The sequence below is a fragment of the Notolabrus celidotus genome, chromosome 10, assembly GCF_009762535.1.
Source record: "Notolabrus celidotus isolate fNotCel1 chromosome 10, fNotCel1.pri, whole genome shotgun sequence".
NCBI classification, from domain to species: Eukaryota; Metazoa; Chordata; class Actinopteri; order Labriformes; family Labridae; genus Notolabrus; species Notolabrus celidotus.
In genome coordinates, this window is record NC_048281.1 from 33,393,791 (window position 1) to 33,409,081 (window position 15,291).

At 44.7% G+C, this 15,291-nt stretch overlaps 2 protein-coding genes across 3 annotated transcripts; both read left to right on the top strand.

Moving 5' to 3' along the window:
• The first annotated feature begins 658 nt into the window (after positions 1 to 658).
• On the top strand, positions 659 to 3,917 carry mmadhcb (metabolism of cobalamin associated Db). 2 transcript variants are annotated; one of them, XM_034693729.1, is made up of 9 exons: positions 659 to 782; positions 884 to 904; positions 1,009 to 1,068; positions 1,499 to 1,634; positions 2,594 to 2,814; positions 2,956 to 3,064; positions 3,173 to 3,303; positions 3,381 to 3,467; positions 3,611 to 3,805. In XM_034693729.1, exons 3-9 carry the CDS (start codon positions 1,060 to 1,062, stop codon positions 3,803 to 3,805), a joined length of 888 nt encoding a protein of 295 aa, XP_034549620.1. In that variant the 5' UTR covers positions 659 to 782; positions 884 to 904; positions 1,009 to 1,059. The 2 variants fall into 2 exon arrangements, with proteins under 2 accessions (XP_034549620.1, XP_034549618.1); XM_034693727.1 differs by lacking the exon at positions 1,009 to 1,068 and having other exon boundaries at positions 661 to 782; positions 3,611 to 3,917.
• A 1,171-nt stretch (positions 3,918 to 5,088) lies between these two features.
• LOC117820342 (uncharacterized protein C21orf62-like) lies at positions 5,089 to 12,747 on the top strand. The gene is made up of 3 exons (XM_034694071.1): positions 5,089 to 5,311; positions 8,774 to 8,850; positions 11,714 to 12,747. Exon 3 carries the CDS (start codon positions 11,734 to 11,736, stop codon positions 12,430 to 12,432), a length of 699 nt encoding a protein of 232 aa, XP_034549962.1. The 5' UTR covers positions 5,089 to 5,311; positions 8,774 to 8,850; positions 11,714 to 11,733; the 3' UTR covers positions 12,433 to 12,747.
• The last annotated feature ends 2,544 nt before the right edge of the window (positions 12,748 to 15,291 follow it).

Below are 15,291 nucleotides of genomic sequence, written 5' to 3' on the forward strand. Positions count from 1 at the left end.
TTTTAAGAAGTGCGTGTAGACTTTTGATATCCACTTATACACCACAAACTGCACTGCAGAGCTAAAAGTGTCACTTTGCGGGGGTTTTGTTTGCATACACTTAAATGATCCAGCATGCTTTCATTTGGAGCAAAAATAGACCTACAGGGATACAACACAACAACACTGGTACAGAGCTCTGATGTGCAGAAGGGCTCGCCTCGGCAAGAGCCTGATCCCTGCTGTTATAGTGAGCCTGAACAAAAGGCCTTGCTGAATTCCTCAAGTCTGTCCGAGTGTTGATGTCTTGGTGGACAGTTTGTTGAGCCTACAGTGTATGTTCTATGTTTGTCTATGTCTGTGGAAAGGTAGAAAGGTGCTGTGGAAAAGAATTTCCCCAAGGGGACAATAAAGTCTAAAGTCTAAGTCTAACGTCACTTATCCACAGTAGATTATATTATATTTATATATATTTATTTTTTTATTTTTATTTTATTTTATTTTATTTTATTATAAACTGATTTTATTTAATCATAAACTGATTTAATTATTTTATATCAATTTAATAAGTATTAAATTAACAATATAATAAAAACAGTGGACTGCACATAAACATGGACCATCACACTCCGGGCCGCAGGGGGGCGCTGCTGTTCACAACCACCTTAAAGCCGGGGACGAGCCGACTCCATATCGCGCATGCGCAAATCCAAGGTGACTAAACCGAGTGGAGCAGAAAGTTCATGAGATGAAAACATAACACGCTGTTTGACTGTTGTGTGATCTGCTCTTCATCTCTGCAGGTGAGATCATCATCATCTGCATCTTCCTCATTTCGTCTTATTAACATGTGACGTCACGTTATCATGTTTACACCGTGTGTGTTTGTGTGTTTGTGTTACAGGGACACGGCGGGATGGCCAGTGTGAGTTATTTTCATCTGTTTTCTATGAAACTTTATTGACACAGTTTTTATTAACAAGGTTTTTGCATCTGTGAGAATTAAAGTGTCTTCACTAACCCGGACAGAGGAGATCTCTCTGACTGGTCTCATGGAGCTACTGATCCACCTGAGAGAATATGAAGGGGGTGAGGTCCACACCTGACCAATCACAGACGAGAACAGTTTGTCGTCATCAGATCCTCATATTTTATAAGCTCAGAGCAAACTCTGATATTAGGTAAACAAGAGGGAGGTAAAAACATAATCCAGGGGGTAGAATAGATTAGACCCCAAATCTAGCTTCAGGTCCAGAGAGCAGGTCCCTTTAAAACACCCTGAAGGTTTGGACCCTTACAGTCTTCATCAGGGCCAGGAGAGGAAGGGTCACAGTCACAGGCAGGGGAGGCACACCTGTAACATCACCTGGTCTGGAGGCAGAGTTACATCACTGTTACTGTAACTTGATCACCTGTTCCTTCCTCATTCTTTGATCTGTGTGTGTGTGTGTGTGTGTGTGTGTGTGTGTGTGTGTGTGTGTGTGTGTGTGTGTGTGTGTGTGTGTGTGTGTGTGTGTAGGTGTTGAGCAGCAGGGGGCGTCTGGTCTCGTACCTGTCAGGTGTTCAGGTTCTGGTTGGTCGGGTTTCTTCAGTCAGAACTTTTTCTGCTGCTGGATCCGATGAGCCGCACGTCAACATGTCGACACACAACACAGGTGGGTCTCAGTCATGGTGGAGTCGTCTTGATTAGTGTTCCACACAGCACATCATGAAACTGTGTAATCAACAGGCACGCAAGCACACACGCACACACACATACAATTACACCTACAGGCTGTTCATCAGTTCATCCATGATAATAATAGCGATGATGATGATGATGATGGTGATTGTGGTGAAGATGAGGATGGTAGTCATGATGATGAAGATGATGGGAGTGATGTTGAGGATGATATTGATGGCAGTCCTGATGATGAAGATGATGAGGGTGAGTATAGGAATGATGATGATGATGGAAGTCATGATGATGAAGATGATAGTTATGATGATGATGATGGAAGTCATGACGATGAAGATGATGATTGTTATGATGATGATGAAGAGTATAAGAGTGATGATGATGATGGCCACTATAGGAAAGATGATGAAGATATTGATGATGATGATGATGATGATGATGATGAAGGTAGTCATGATGATGATGATGATAATGATGATGGGAGTGACGATGATGATGGCAGTCCTGATGATGAAGATGATGAGGGTAGTTTTGATGATGATGATGATGATGATGAAGATGATGTTGACGAGTTTAGGAGTGATGATGATATAGAGTTTGGTAGTCATGATGATGAAGATAATGATGATGATTATGATGAGGATAGTGATGATGAGGATGGTGATGGTGGTAGTTATTATGAAGATGATGGTGAGCATAGGAGTGATGATGATGATGATGATGTTGATGATGATGATGATGTTGATGATGATGATGATGCTACTTCTGATAGTGATAACAATGATGTTAGAGGTGATGAAGGTGTTGGTAGTGATTTTGATGATGATGATGATGATGAAGATGGTGACTGTAGGAGAGATGATGAAGATAATGATGATGATTATGGTTGTGATTAAGATGATGAAGATGCTGACCTCTGATAAATCCCCCCCTCAGCTCTGAACACCGTGTGGCCTGATGACATCATCGGCCCGTTCGGCCCTCAGGACCGGCGCTTCCAGCTGCCAGGTAACTCTGGCTTCGACTTCCACCTGACGGGTCTGACAGAGCAGCAGAAGAAGATGAAGGGTCACATGACCCTCCCCGATGTTCTCACCGCCCCCTCCGCGCCTGACCGACACCTCTCCATCCTGACCCAGATGACCTCTGACCTCTGTGTGAGTACTGTTTATAACACAGACTGTCACGTGTCACCTGTGTCTACAGGTAACAGCTGATCTGAGGACAGGTTGATGAGTCTGATGGGATTAAAGGTACCATGATGTTTGGAATAAATTGTACTGGCTTTGTGTGTGTAGGATATAGATGGCTCCGCCCCCTCTCAGCCTGTCACCCCAGCTGATCAGTACTTCGATCAGTCCAGGGTGGAGTGTATGATTCAGAACTGTCCTGAGCTGCTGAAGAGAGGTAATCAATACTTCAGATTCTGTATTCAATGTCCATGTGCACAGGGATGCTGGATTGACCTGTTTCACTATTTCTGAATCTCTGTCCCCTGCTTGTGTGACGTCACAGAATTCCTGTCCATGTTCCCTGAAGCCCCGTCCACTGACATGATGGCGGTCACGGTGACCCAGAGGACGAAACATGACATGAGCAGCTGGAGTCCAGAGGTGGAGGACGAGAGGGAGGCGATGCTGCACACGGTGAGAACATGAATCCGTCTCTTCTCTCCTTGTAGTCAATGTTGTTAGTGTGTATTAAGTGTGTGTTTGTGTGGTAGTTTATTGACGGGGCCCAGCAGATCTGCTTGGCGCTGCAGGATGGAGGATTCTGGGCCGACTTCATCGACCCTTCATCAGGACTCGCGGTAAGTCCCACACCAGTAAGAAGCCCTGAATGTGAGCTTCAGATCACATGAGAAGAGGACGATGATGAAGAAAATTAGGCGATCTAAGCTTATCATAATGAAGATGACGACGATGGTGATGGTGTGTCCCTCCTCTTCCTCAGTTCTTCGGCCCGTACACGAACCTCACCTTCTTCGAGACGGACGAGCGCTACGCCCAGTTGGGGTTTCGGGTGGAGGACCTCGGCTGCTGCAGGGTGATCCGACACGCTCTGTGGGGAACCAACGTGTTCGTGGGGACGATATTCACTAACGCACCGCCAACCAGTGACATCATCAGGAAGCTACAGGGCAGCTGAACTGTGACATCATCAATGTGTTGATACACGTACACACACTGTAAACAAACACACGCACAGAATATTGTTTTATTGATCTTTGTCGTCTAAATAAAGTGTTTTCATGATTTAACTTCATCTGTTGTTCTTCTGAAGTCAGTGTGTGTGTGTGTGTGTGTGTGTGTGTGTGTGTGTGTTAATGTTGAAACAAAGTTCAAAGTCAAAGATTTAGACTGCTTCTGAAACACACATTGCTCAATGTTTGAATACTTGAATAGTTGAATCAATCTTTATTTATAAAGCGCCAGATCACAACAAACATTATCCTCAGACTCTTTCCAAACAGCAGGTCTAGACTGTACTCTATGTTCTATTATTAACAAAGACCCAACATCCAGACCGGATCAGATCCAGTCCCCTCTTACAGACAGGACTCAGTCTGATCTCATCTTAATCCACCATGAGCAGAGCACTTTGCAGCATTTAGCAAGTTACAGTGGCAAGGACAAACTTCCTTTAACAGGCAGAAACCTCCAGCAGGACCAGACTCATGTTAGACACACATCAGCTGAGACCGTGTTGGAGAGAGGGATAGAGGGAGATGAAGAGAGAGAGAGAGATGATAGTGGGGAGACAGATTGTCGCAGTTGTAGCAGCTGGAGTCTAGATAGCCTGCAGAGATCCAGAGGAACCTACGAGACAAGGGAGCTCAGGGACTCCAGAAAGGTCTATGGTTAGTAACTTTAATGGGACAGGAAGAGTTAAGGAAGTGATGGGGGGACGGAGGAGAGAGAGGGAAAGACAGGATCCCAGTGTGTCAGTCTAAGCCTATAGCAGCATAACTAAGAGCTGGTCCAAGCCTGATCCAGCTCTAACTATAAGCTTTATCTAAAAGGAAAGTTTGAAGCCTACTCTTAAAAGTAGAGAGGGTGTCTGCCTCCTGGACCCTAGAGACTTTAGGTAGGATGAGCATTTGAAAGACACACATCTGCTGAGACCGTGTTGGAGAGAGGGATAGAGGGAGATAAAGAGAGAGAGAGAGATGATAGTGGGGAGACGGATAGTAGTAGTTGTAGCAGCTGGAGTCTGGCACGTCCACAGCAGCAGAGATCCAGAGGAACCTACGAGACAAGGGAGCTCAGGGACTCCAGAAAGGAACTTCAAAATAAAACCTTACAGCACAGATTTATGTGGAAACTAAAGTGAGTAAAGGTTTAATTTAAGCAGCTCTGCCCCCAAACACACACACACACACACACACTTACACACAGCATGCTTTCCTGTTAGTTTGCTGTTGCCATGTCAACGGGGGGAGGGTGAAAGGATCGTTTCAGTGAGCTCGACTGTTGGAGAGTAAAATCGTCTCTCAGCTCCACTCGGCTGGATGTTTACACCACAGAGAGAGAGGAGGAGGATGATGTGTGGTATTCATGATATAACATCATATTTACAGTATTTATTATAAAGTCAGACATTAGAGAGAAGAGGACAAAGAAACCTGACGAGAGGCACGTCCAGTCTGAACACGTGAGTTCACACATTCATAAAGTTTGTTTTTGTTTACATGTAAACTTTGTATTCATGTAAACAGAGTGTGTTAGTGAGTGTTTACTGCCTTATTCTGTGTGTACTTTCTGTTAACTCGTAAATTAAGATGCTGTTTAAAGCGCGCTTATACTGACGTCATGTCTGTTGAAGTTGCTCTAGTGCGCATGTGCAGAAATAAAGTTTTCGCTCAGGATGATGAGTATGTTCTTCCTCTGTGAAATATAAACATTAAACCAGTACTCCAGTGCTTTAAGATGACAACACTTTCTTATGTTTAAATAACTGATGTTTCTTCACTGAGACTTCATGGTGAATCTGTAGGTTTCATATTTTAAAGGCACTATAAGGAGTTTTTAACCGGCTGAGAAAGAGACTGAAACTTGTACTAATAGTAGGGGTTCTATAGTAGGGGTTCTCAAACTTTTTGGAGCCAGGGACAGGTGAGAAACTTGTCCAAGGACCCCCTCATAATTGTAACACAGATTAATCACATTAGTGATGTGTCATGATCAAAAGCTGCGGCTCTGAGAGTCGATGCTTTATAGTGAATCAGAAGAGCCGGCTCGCATCGAGAGAGAGCCGGCTCCCAGTTTGTTCCTTTCCCTGCTTAGCTCTCTCAGTGCTCAGCCCCAGCTCTGCTCACAGCAGAACTTTGTTTTGATTGGTCAGCATGGCGGCCATGCGGCCAATCACATGTGAGGATATAGGATACAGGTGATGGAGGGGAGGCTGTGTATCGTGGCTTCATCTGTTCCTTCTGAGAGGGTTAGGGTTAGGGTTCTTCTCAAAGACCGGGCAAATACTCACTGAGAGGAGAAACCGGATCAGACCATCCAACCTGAGGCATCTGATTTTACTCAATGCCAACCTGAGGACATTAATAATGTTTGCTTGAGTTTGGTTCTGGTTCTGTTTGCGCCAGTTTGGTTCTGGTTCTGGTTCTGTTTGCTTGAGTTGGTTCTGGTTCTGTTTGCTTGAGTTTGGTTCTGGTTCTGTTTGCTCCAGTTTGGTTCTGGTTCTGTTTGCTTGAGTTGGTTCTGGTTCTGTTTGCTTGAGTTTGGTTCTGGTTCTGTTAACTTGAGTTCTGGTTCGGTTCTGGTTCGGTTTGCTTGAGTTTGGTTCTGGTTCTGTTAACTTGAGTTCTGGTTCGGTTCTGGTTCGGTTCTGGTTCGGTTCTGGTTCGGTTCTGTTCTGGTTCGCTTCTGGTTCGGTTCTGGTTCGGTTCTGGTTCGGTTTGCTTGAGTTTGGTTCTGGTTCTGTTTGCTCCAGTTTGGTTCTGGTTCTGTTTGCTTGAGTTGGTTCTGGTTCTGTTTGTTTGAGTTTGGTTCTGGTTCTGTTAACTTGAGTTCTGGGTCGGTTCTGGTTTGGTTCTGTTAACTTGAGTTCTGGTTCTGTTAACTTGAGTTCTGGTTCGGTTCGGTTCTGGTTCGGTTCTGTTCTGAGGGTTAGGGTTACCCTAACCCCTAACCCTAACCCTAACCCTAATCCTAACCCTAACCCTAACCCCAACCCCAACCCCAACCCCAAGCCTAACCCTAACCCTAACCCTAACCCCAACCCCAACCCTAACCCCAACCCTAATTCTAATCCTAACCCTAACCCTAACCCTAATCCTAACCCTTACCCTAATCTTAACCCTAACCCTAACCCTAACCCCAACCCCAACCCCAACCCTAATCCCAACCCTAACCCTAATCCTAACCCTAATCCTAACCCTTACCCTAATCCTAACCCTAACCCTAACCCTAACCCCAACCCCAACCCTAACCCCAACCCTAATCCTAATCCTAACCCTAACCCTAACCCTAACCCTAACCCTTACCCTAACCCTAACCCTAACCCTTACCCTAACCCTAACCCTAACCCCAACCCTAATCCTAACCCTAACCCTAACCCTAACCCTAACCCTTACCCTAACCCTAACCCTAACCCTAACCCCAACCCTAATCCTAATCCTAACCCTAACCCTAACCCTAATCCTAATCCTAATCCTAACCCTTACCCTAATCCTAACCCTAACCCTAACCCCAACCCCAACCCCAACCCCAACCCCAACCCCAATCCTAACCCTAACCCTAACCCTAACCCCAACCCCAACCCCAACCGCAACAGCTGTCTGGTGGACGTTATACTGTGACATGGTGAGTAAGAGGTTTATTTTCACGCTGTATGCTGACATTTATTAGTGTGTGTACCTTTGAGTTTATTCTGGAGAATTTTCTGCCCATTGTTTGTCTTTGTTTTGGTTTGTTGCAATAATAAAAATCATGCATTTGTTTCAAGTTGGTTGCTGCTGCATTCTGGATCATCTGCAGAGCTTAGAATGTGCATGCAAGGACTAGGAGCCCTGCCTGTAAGGAACTGCAGTAGTAGTATGTATGATAGAGCGTGTGCCAGGGAGGGCCTGATCCTTCTGATGTCATGGAGGGCAGGTTTGACGAGTTTAGGGTGGCATTCCTTCATCCACTTAGAGATCTCTGCAAGGCATGATGAGATCTGACTTGCCTGTTCTGTCATCTAGTGGGAATGACAGGAAAAGCTGGATATCATCTGCATAGCTATGGTATGAGAAAACATGAGAGTGGATGATTGCACCAAGTGGAATGGTGTATGGTGAGAAGAGGAGAGGACCAAGCACTGATCCTTGAGGGAATCCTGTTGATAAGCCAGACTGATTTGGGTTAAATAAGTTGTTGCTGTGCATGAACTTAGAGATCTGATCAATGTGTGCTCAAGTGTTTCTGCTCCTACTGACGGTTTCAACCTGGGCTGGGTTGAGGGAGGGTGATTTAGCTGTGGGGCGACCTGAGCGTGCTTGAATGCAGCCGAAAACACCAGCTGAGAGAGAGAAGATGATGATGTGTGGGTAAGCAGCAGTGAAATTGTCAGCAGGAGTTTTGAAAGTACTGGGTCCAGTGGAGAGGTAGTGGGCCGTGAGCGCTGCAGAAGCCTGGTCACTTCCTCCTCACTTAGAGGAGAGAATGCGCAGCGTTGGTTAGGCCCAGAGTGTGTCACTTTAGATGTAAACACTCTGCTTCCTGTGGAGACAAATCAAACATGTCATCGATGTCCCCCCGTCTGATGTGATACTGTGATCAGCCACAGGGGGGCAGCACACACTGAAGTTTTGATGACAAAATCTGTTGATTGGAAACTGAGAGGAGGATCCAAAAGAGGAGGAGAGGAGAGGAGGAGAGGAAAGGAGAGGAGGATCCAAAAGAGGAGGAGAGAGTAAAGAGGAGAAGAAAACAGATAATGATTCGGGGGTTTGATTTTCTCTTCAGATGAAGCGAAACGTCCCGAATCATCGGACCAGAGTGAGAAAGATAGTACTCTCCATTGTTTTATACCTTCGTCCCTTTTCTGTCCATCCTGGTAACTCTGTCTCTCTCTCTCTCTCTCTCTCTCTCTCTCTCTCCCTCCCTCCGTCTCTCTCTGCAGATGGTCATATGGAGTGTGTGTGCTTCAGTGTGGATCGTCTCTGCTGCAGAAAGCCCCCAGAACCTCTGAGAGTCACAGTGAGTAAAACACACACACACACACACACACACACACACACACACACACACACACACACACACACACACACACACACACACACACACACACACACACACACACACACATACACACACTCACAGATGTTGCTCTCTCTCTCTTTTTGCTGAGTCCGTATGATTGATCAGATTGTGTGTGAGAGAGTGTCTGATCAGTCAAGTCTTTGGCAGCTGTTTGGTGATGTTATCCGTCAGCTGATCGGTGACATCATGGTGTCAACAACAGGAACTGTGTGTTTCTGAGGTCATGAAGATCATGATTCCTCGTCAGGATGAAGATTTCTGCCAGAAGTTAAACTCCTGGCTCATATTTTATTGGTATTATTCATATCCTGTACAGAAAACATGGCAGACATCCCATGTCCATATTTGGATCTCTCTTCACCAGCTCCTCCCTCTTGACCATATATGGACATAATGGTTTGTCTGATATTACCATGAAAAAAATATCCAACAGGCTCCATCACCACAAACACGACCCAGAGGTTACATCAGGGACTGAAGTAGCTGAGGTGGCACCTAGCAGACCGCTAGCACCTTGCACCTGTCACTCAGAGGCCACGCCCCTTATCGTGCGTAACTTTAGCTCGTAATATAATGTCAACAGGTGAGTTATATAAAATTTAACCCATAGATTTATGAGCTATAGAGATACAAGGCTGTTTATTTCAGCTGTTAAGTTTGACATTTCAACATTGGGCTCTCTGGGGACTGACTCCCTTTTGGATACAGCCTCTAGTGGATGCTCAAGGAACTGCAGTTTCTAACACTTCCGCATGGGCTTCATATTTTGGAACCGCAGGTTGCCGCTTGGATAAGACAATAGGCTGTATATAAAATGGACGTCATCTCACAGGCTCAAAGTGAGGCTACCACAAAAACTGCTCCCCCTAGTGGCTGGCTGCAGTATAGGTCAAAAACTCTGTCTCCCCCATTCATTTGAATGGGACTGTGGTCAAACTTTAAAAAATAAATACACGTGGTACGAATGTTTCTCACATCTGTATGCTGTGCTGATATGTAGTTATTATTTGACTGTTTTATGTTCAAGGCCTCTTTTATCTGAAAAGTTTATTTTTCGTTAGTTATTAGAGGTTAAAAAACAGGGTTTTACTTCCTGTTTGCTTTGATTGACAGCTGCCATAGAGAGAAACTCTGTAGGATCTCGGGGCGGTACACTGTAGGGCGGAGCTTGTTACCGTGGAAACACACAAATTCCCTGCTGTGCAAACTCTGGCTGCAGAAAATGTACAAGATGGCAGCGTTCTGGAACGGGATATTTTGGCTTCAAACCGTACAATGGGAAAAGGCGGAGCGACGCCGTCCATTATATATACAGTCTATGGTTAAGACAGACAGAAACCACGTTTGGTGTTAGGACAGGCTTTATCACCTATACTGCAGCCTGCCACCAGGGGGAGCGCTAAGTGTCTTTGGCTTCACTTCCCAGGAGCTTTAATCTCGTCCATCTATTTATAAAATCTTGGAACTAAATCTAACAAAATTGAGGAAGTCTGAAGGAGCTGGTGACACACTAAAACTTAACACTAGGCTTTTATACTTTAAAATTAAACACAAGAGAAATGTAAAATAAGATAAATGTAGAATAGTCAAAGTTTGACTTTTATCCTATAATATCCTGATAAAGATGTATTTTTTACTTTCTTAAAGTCAGAAAAAAGAAACAAACTCTCAAAAAATAAAATTCAGCTGCTAAGAATTATTTTGTTTTTAACCTGATGTGTGTGTGTGTGTGTGTGTGTGTGTGTGTGTGTGCGCGTGCATGTGTGTGGGTGTGTGTTACAGTGTGCTCAGTTAACAACAGTCAATAAAAATAATGGTCTGCAGAGTCATGGGGGAAGAATGTTTGAAGAGTCTGCAGCTGCTGCTGTTCACTAAACCTCTGTTATATAACACACACACTCACACACACACACACACACACACACACACACACACACACACACACACACACTGTCTCCCTCTCTCTCTCTCTCTCTCTTCATGAATTGGGTGACCTGATAGATGATGTAAATCACAATTTTATCATCATCTTCTTCACACGATGTGATGAAGGGCAGGGGTTAATCCTGCTGACTGACTGAAGGAGACTCAGTCAGACCTCCAGACTCTGTGAGAGCCTGAGACACAGACCAGACTCTGTCCTGAGATGAGCTGCTGAACACCTGAGACACCTGGCTGTCCTGTGTTTGAGCTTTTCTGCAGGACCTTGAGGAGACACAGTTCCTCTGTGGACGGACTGAAGTGTCCCTCAGTCTCTCGTTCATTTAAAGCTGCTCTTATTCTGAAGTCAGTGAAAGAGCGATTACCTCAAATATTAAAATGATCCCTCTGTTCTAAACGCAGCTCATGGTTTTTCCACTTCCTGTTGCTAACACTCAAACAGACGCTGACTCAAACCTGCCAACTCTAAGAAAACACAGAGCGAGGGAACCAAACTCTGGATTCAAACCCAACCACTCCACTTTTCCACCGTTACACACAGCTGAAATAAAGAGACCAGTGTTTGACTCCTCCCGAACGTGTGCACGTGTGTGTGTGTGTGTGTGTGTGTGTGTGTGAGTGAGTGTGTGGAAATAAAGAGTTGGATTCAGAGAGCTGACTTGCAGATGTTTTAAAAGCAGCAGCAGCAGCAGCAGCAGCAGGTTACTAAAGGTCAGAGAGAGAGTGTCGCGGGTGGAGTAATTGTTAGTCTGTTAGCTAATCTGACCACATCCTAACTCTCTGTCTCTCTCTCTCTCTCTCTCTCTCTCTCTCTCTCTCTCTCTCTCTCTCTCTCCCTCCTTCCGTCGTCGTGGAGAAGATGTAGTCTGTCTCGACTCCATGGAGATGTCTCCACACACCCTGTCCTCTGCCTGGTTGCTGTGGTCACTGTGGTGGTTGTTTTTCCTGACCCGGCCCTCTGAAGCCTCTCCACCCTTAAACACCACCCTACTGTTCGACAGCGGCGCCCCCGGCTTCAGCCTGAGGAACTGCAGCTGCTCCGCCCCCATCAGGGACTGCAACGAGGCCCTGGCTAACTCTGTGTGCAGATGTCACACGGTGCTGCGCTCCGCTCTGCCCCCTGCTGGCCTCAGGGAGCGGGGAGTCCTCACCGTGTGGGTGAAGGAGCTGTGGGTGCTGCAGGAGGTGCTGAACAGGAGCACTGTCGCTCACCTGAGGCTCTCCTTCTGTGGAGAGAGACCCATACACAGCCAGTACCTGTCTCTGCTGGGCCTTCAGACCCTCAGAGTCAACAGTCCCCACGCCCCATACCCCACCCAGGATATCTCCATCACCCCTCCAGCTGACTTTAACACACCTGCAGAGTCCCCCTCCCCGTCCCCCTCGGACCATGTGACCTTTCTTGATATGTCGGTGCTGAACGGACTCTCTGCTCTGAAGGCTTACAGCGTGCTTGGACCCCCTCCTCACACCTTCTCCCAGCACTTCCCCCACCTGCACCTTCCCCCTGCCCCCTCCGAATCTTACGCTCCTGAAGACCGGGCTACAGAGAACCTGCTCCTCACATTCATCTACTGACGTGTGGCTGGGTTCAGACAGGTGTGTTATGAAGTCAAACAGCCAAGTTCTCCTCTGACAAACTCTCTGTGGATTATAAAGGATGTGGATTATATTTCTTTAAACTGGATTTAATCTTCAGAGAGGCTGAAATCTTTAAACTCCTGCTGCTGTTTGTGTGTGTGTGAAGAAACTGTGTCACACATCTGCACTCATGACACACACACACACACACACACACACACACACACACACACCTGATCTGTGTTCACACACCTGCAGCTGCCAGCTCCTCCTCCTTTTTAAACTTCAAAAGAAGACAGTTTTATTGCACTATAATGTCTCCTTGCTTCCTTCACTCATGTAGATTCCTCATGCCCTAGAGGAGACATAGCTGTTGAATCATGCATTATTATCTCTTGACTCATTTGCTAGCCTCCTTGTCTCCTTGCCTCCTAAAGGTGGGGTGCTGATGTTCAGGTGATGCAAGGAAAGATAGAAAGAAAAGCACAGCGTGTCTAATTTAAAGAAACAAGGTTCCCCTCTGTCTCAGCTTTAGGTGCATCTTGTCTTTTAGCCCCCAGATCTACTTTACCCTGAACTAAAAGGTTCCTGTGCCCCCATTGTTGTCTGCATTTCGACCGCGGGCTGAAGTCCCGGGTAGATTGTGCAAATCAGGCCAGTGATGTATGGAGGAAAAAAAGTAAATGCACTACACCACCAGACCAGTAGAGGGCAGCTAAACAAAGAGGAATGCCATTCATCACAGATGACACCATAGAAGCAGACAGACAGGCAGGTATCATCATGAGCAACACAACAGTTAGTCTGTTAGCATGAAGAGACTCAGCTGGTCTGTTTTAGATGGCGCTATATTTCATCACAGATGGATTCACTGAATCAACACGTGAGAGGAGATAAGCGCGAGTAGCAAAGACGTTTCAACACGGCTTTAAAATCCTTTTGAACTCAAAAAGCCGTGGCAGAGATCGGCCGGTGTTTTGGTTTAAACAGCGACCCTGTTAACTGGAGACTCTCAGCCGGATGCATCCCTCATAAACGTCTGAAGACGATCATTAAATATCTGATGAGGATATTTTGAAATCTTAATAAAAACTAAACTAGTTTGCATTCCCAGGAACTCCCTCTGTGTTTCAACAGCTGTGTAAACTCCACAAACATTGACACGTTCAGCTGAAGGTCTCCAGTTTACAGGGTCACTTTTAAAACCGGAACACCGGGAGGAGAGACGCATTCACGGTGGGCTGAGAGAAGACTACTGTTACAAGCTGCTAAATCAAGAGAATCCCAGCTTCTTCTTTTGAAAAGTACACACACATACAAAAAAGATAGAACAAATAAAAACTAATGAAAGAAAGAGAAATCAAGAGAATCACAGATGGAAAAAACAATGACTGTGAAGGGTTTTTGGAAAAATTTGACAAAAAAAAAATTGACAAAAAAAAAATTGACAAAAAAAATTTGAAAACAAAATTTTTTGACAAAAGAAAATTTGAAAAAAAAATTGACCAAAAAAATTTGAAGAAAAAAAATTGACAAAAAATTTTTTTTGGAAATTTTTTTTTGCTGAATTTTTTCTTTTTTGAAAAAATAAAATTTTGAAAAAAAAATTTAGAATTTTTTTTTTTTGGCAAAACAAAATGAAAAAAAAAATTGGCAAAAAAGTTGACCCGGAGAATCACAGCTTCTTCTTTTGAAAAGTACACACACATACAAAAAAGATAGAACAAATAAAAACTAATGAAAGAAAGAGAAATCAAGAGAATCACAGATGTGTGTGATGTTATTGTGGACGGTGGGCGGAATAAAAACACTGCGGTTAATCTACCAATCAGACATGTTCAGCATTGCAGGCCCCGCCCCCCGAAAGTCCTGGGACCTTTGAAAAGTACTAAAGTTCTTCCGGTCGAAAAGCCTTTTTGTTTCTCTGTCATTTAAAATGTACCCGCCATGTTTGTAGTTCACCCCGTGGACTACAACATGAAGACTTCATGTGTTAGGTTTCCCTGCTCTGGGACTGTCTGGCGCGTTGGCACTGAATGCACTTTGTGTTGAACAGATGGAAACAGCTGCAGCTGTGAGTGGAAACACATTTTATTATATAACAGACTGAACTTCAGGAAAACACAGACAGACTGTTCTCTGTCGTGCTCTGTTCAGCTGTTTGAGGTTTAACATTACTCTACTGTTACTGACTCCTCCTATTCTTTCTCCTCTGCTTCTTCCTCCTAACAGCACCTTGTCTTCATGTAATTAATAATTTAAAGTAGAGTTAATGTGTTGTTCTGTCGGTGCATGAACAGGTTGTGTGTGAAGGTGTGTGTGTATATATTTTGGTGTATTTCTGAGTGTTTGGATGAACAGACGATGTGGACGGTCCCCTGTCTGCAGACTCTCTCTCTCTCTCTGTAGATCCTGACTTAATAAACTTTTACAAACTGCTCTGTCTGTGTGTGTGTGTGTGTGTGTGTGTGTGTGTGTGTGTGTGTGTGTGTCTGTGTGTGTGTTACAGTCTGATGAATACTTCTATTGTTTATGTAAATTAGTATCAGGGAGACACACGCGCACATAGCAACTCCAAACACACACACACACACACGAAAACACCGCGTGACGTTTGGAAAACGCATTTGCACCGGAAGCGGAATGACTCTACCTTCAAAATAAAAGCGTACTTTTTCAATTTGATCACGTGAGGCGGTTGTTTTGGTTCCTCTTCCTGATAAACTTCATAGATCACTATGTAGTAATCAGATCCAACACACACACACACATACAAAAACACAGTCTCTTTCACTTCTCTATTTTACTACCACAATGTTTTGATTTATGAATTGTGATCACAGCATTTAAGAATTA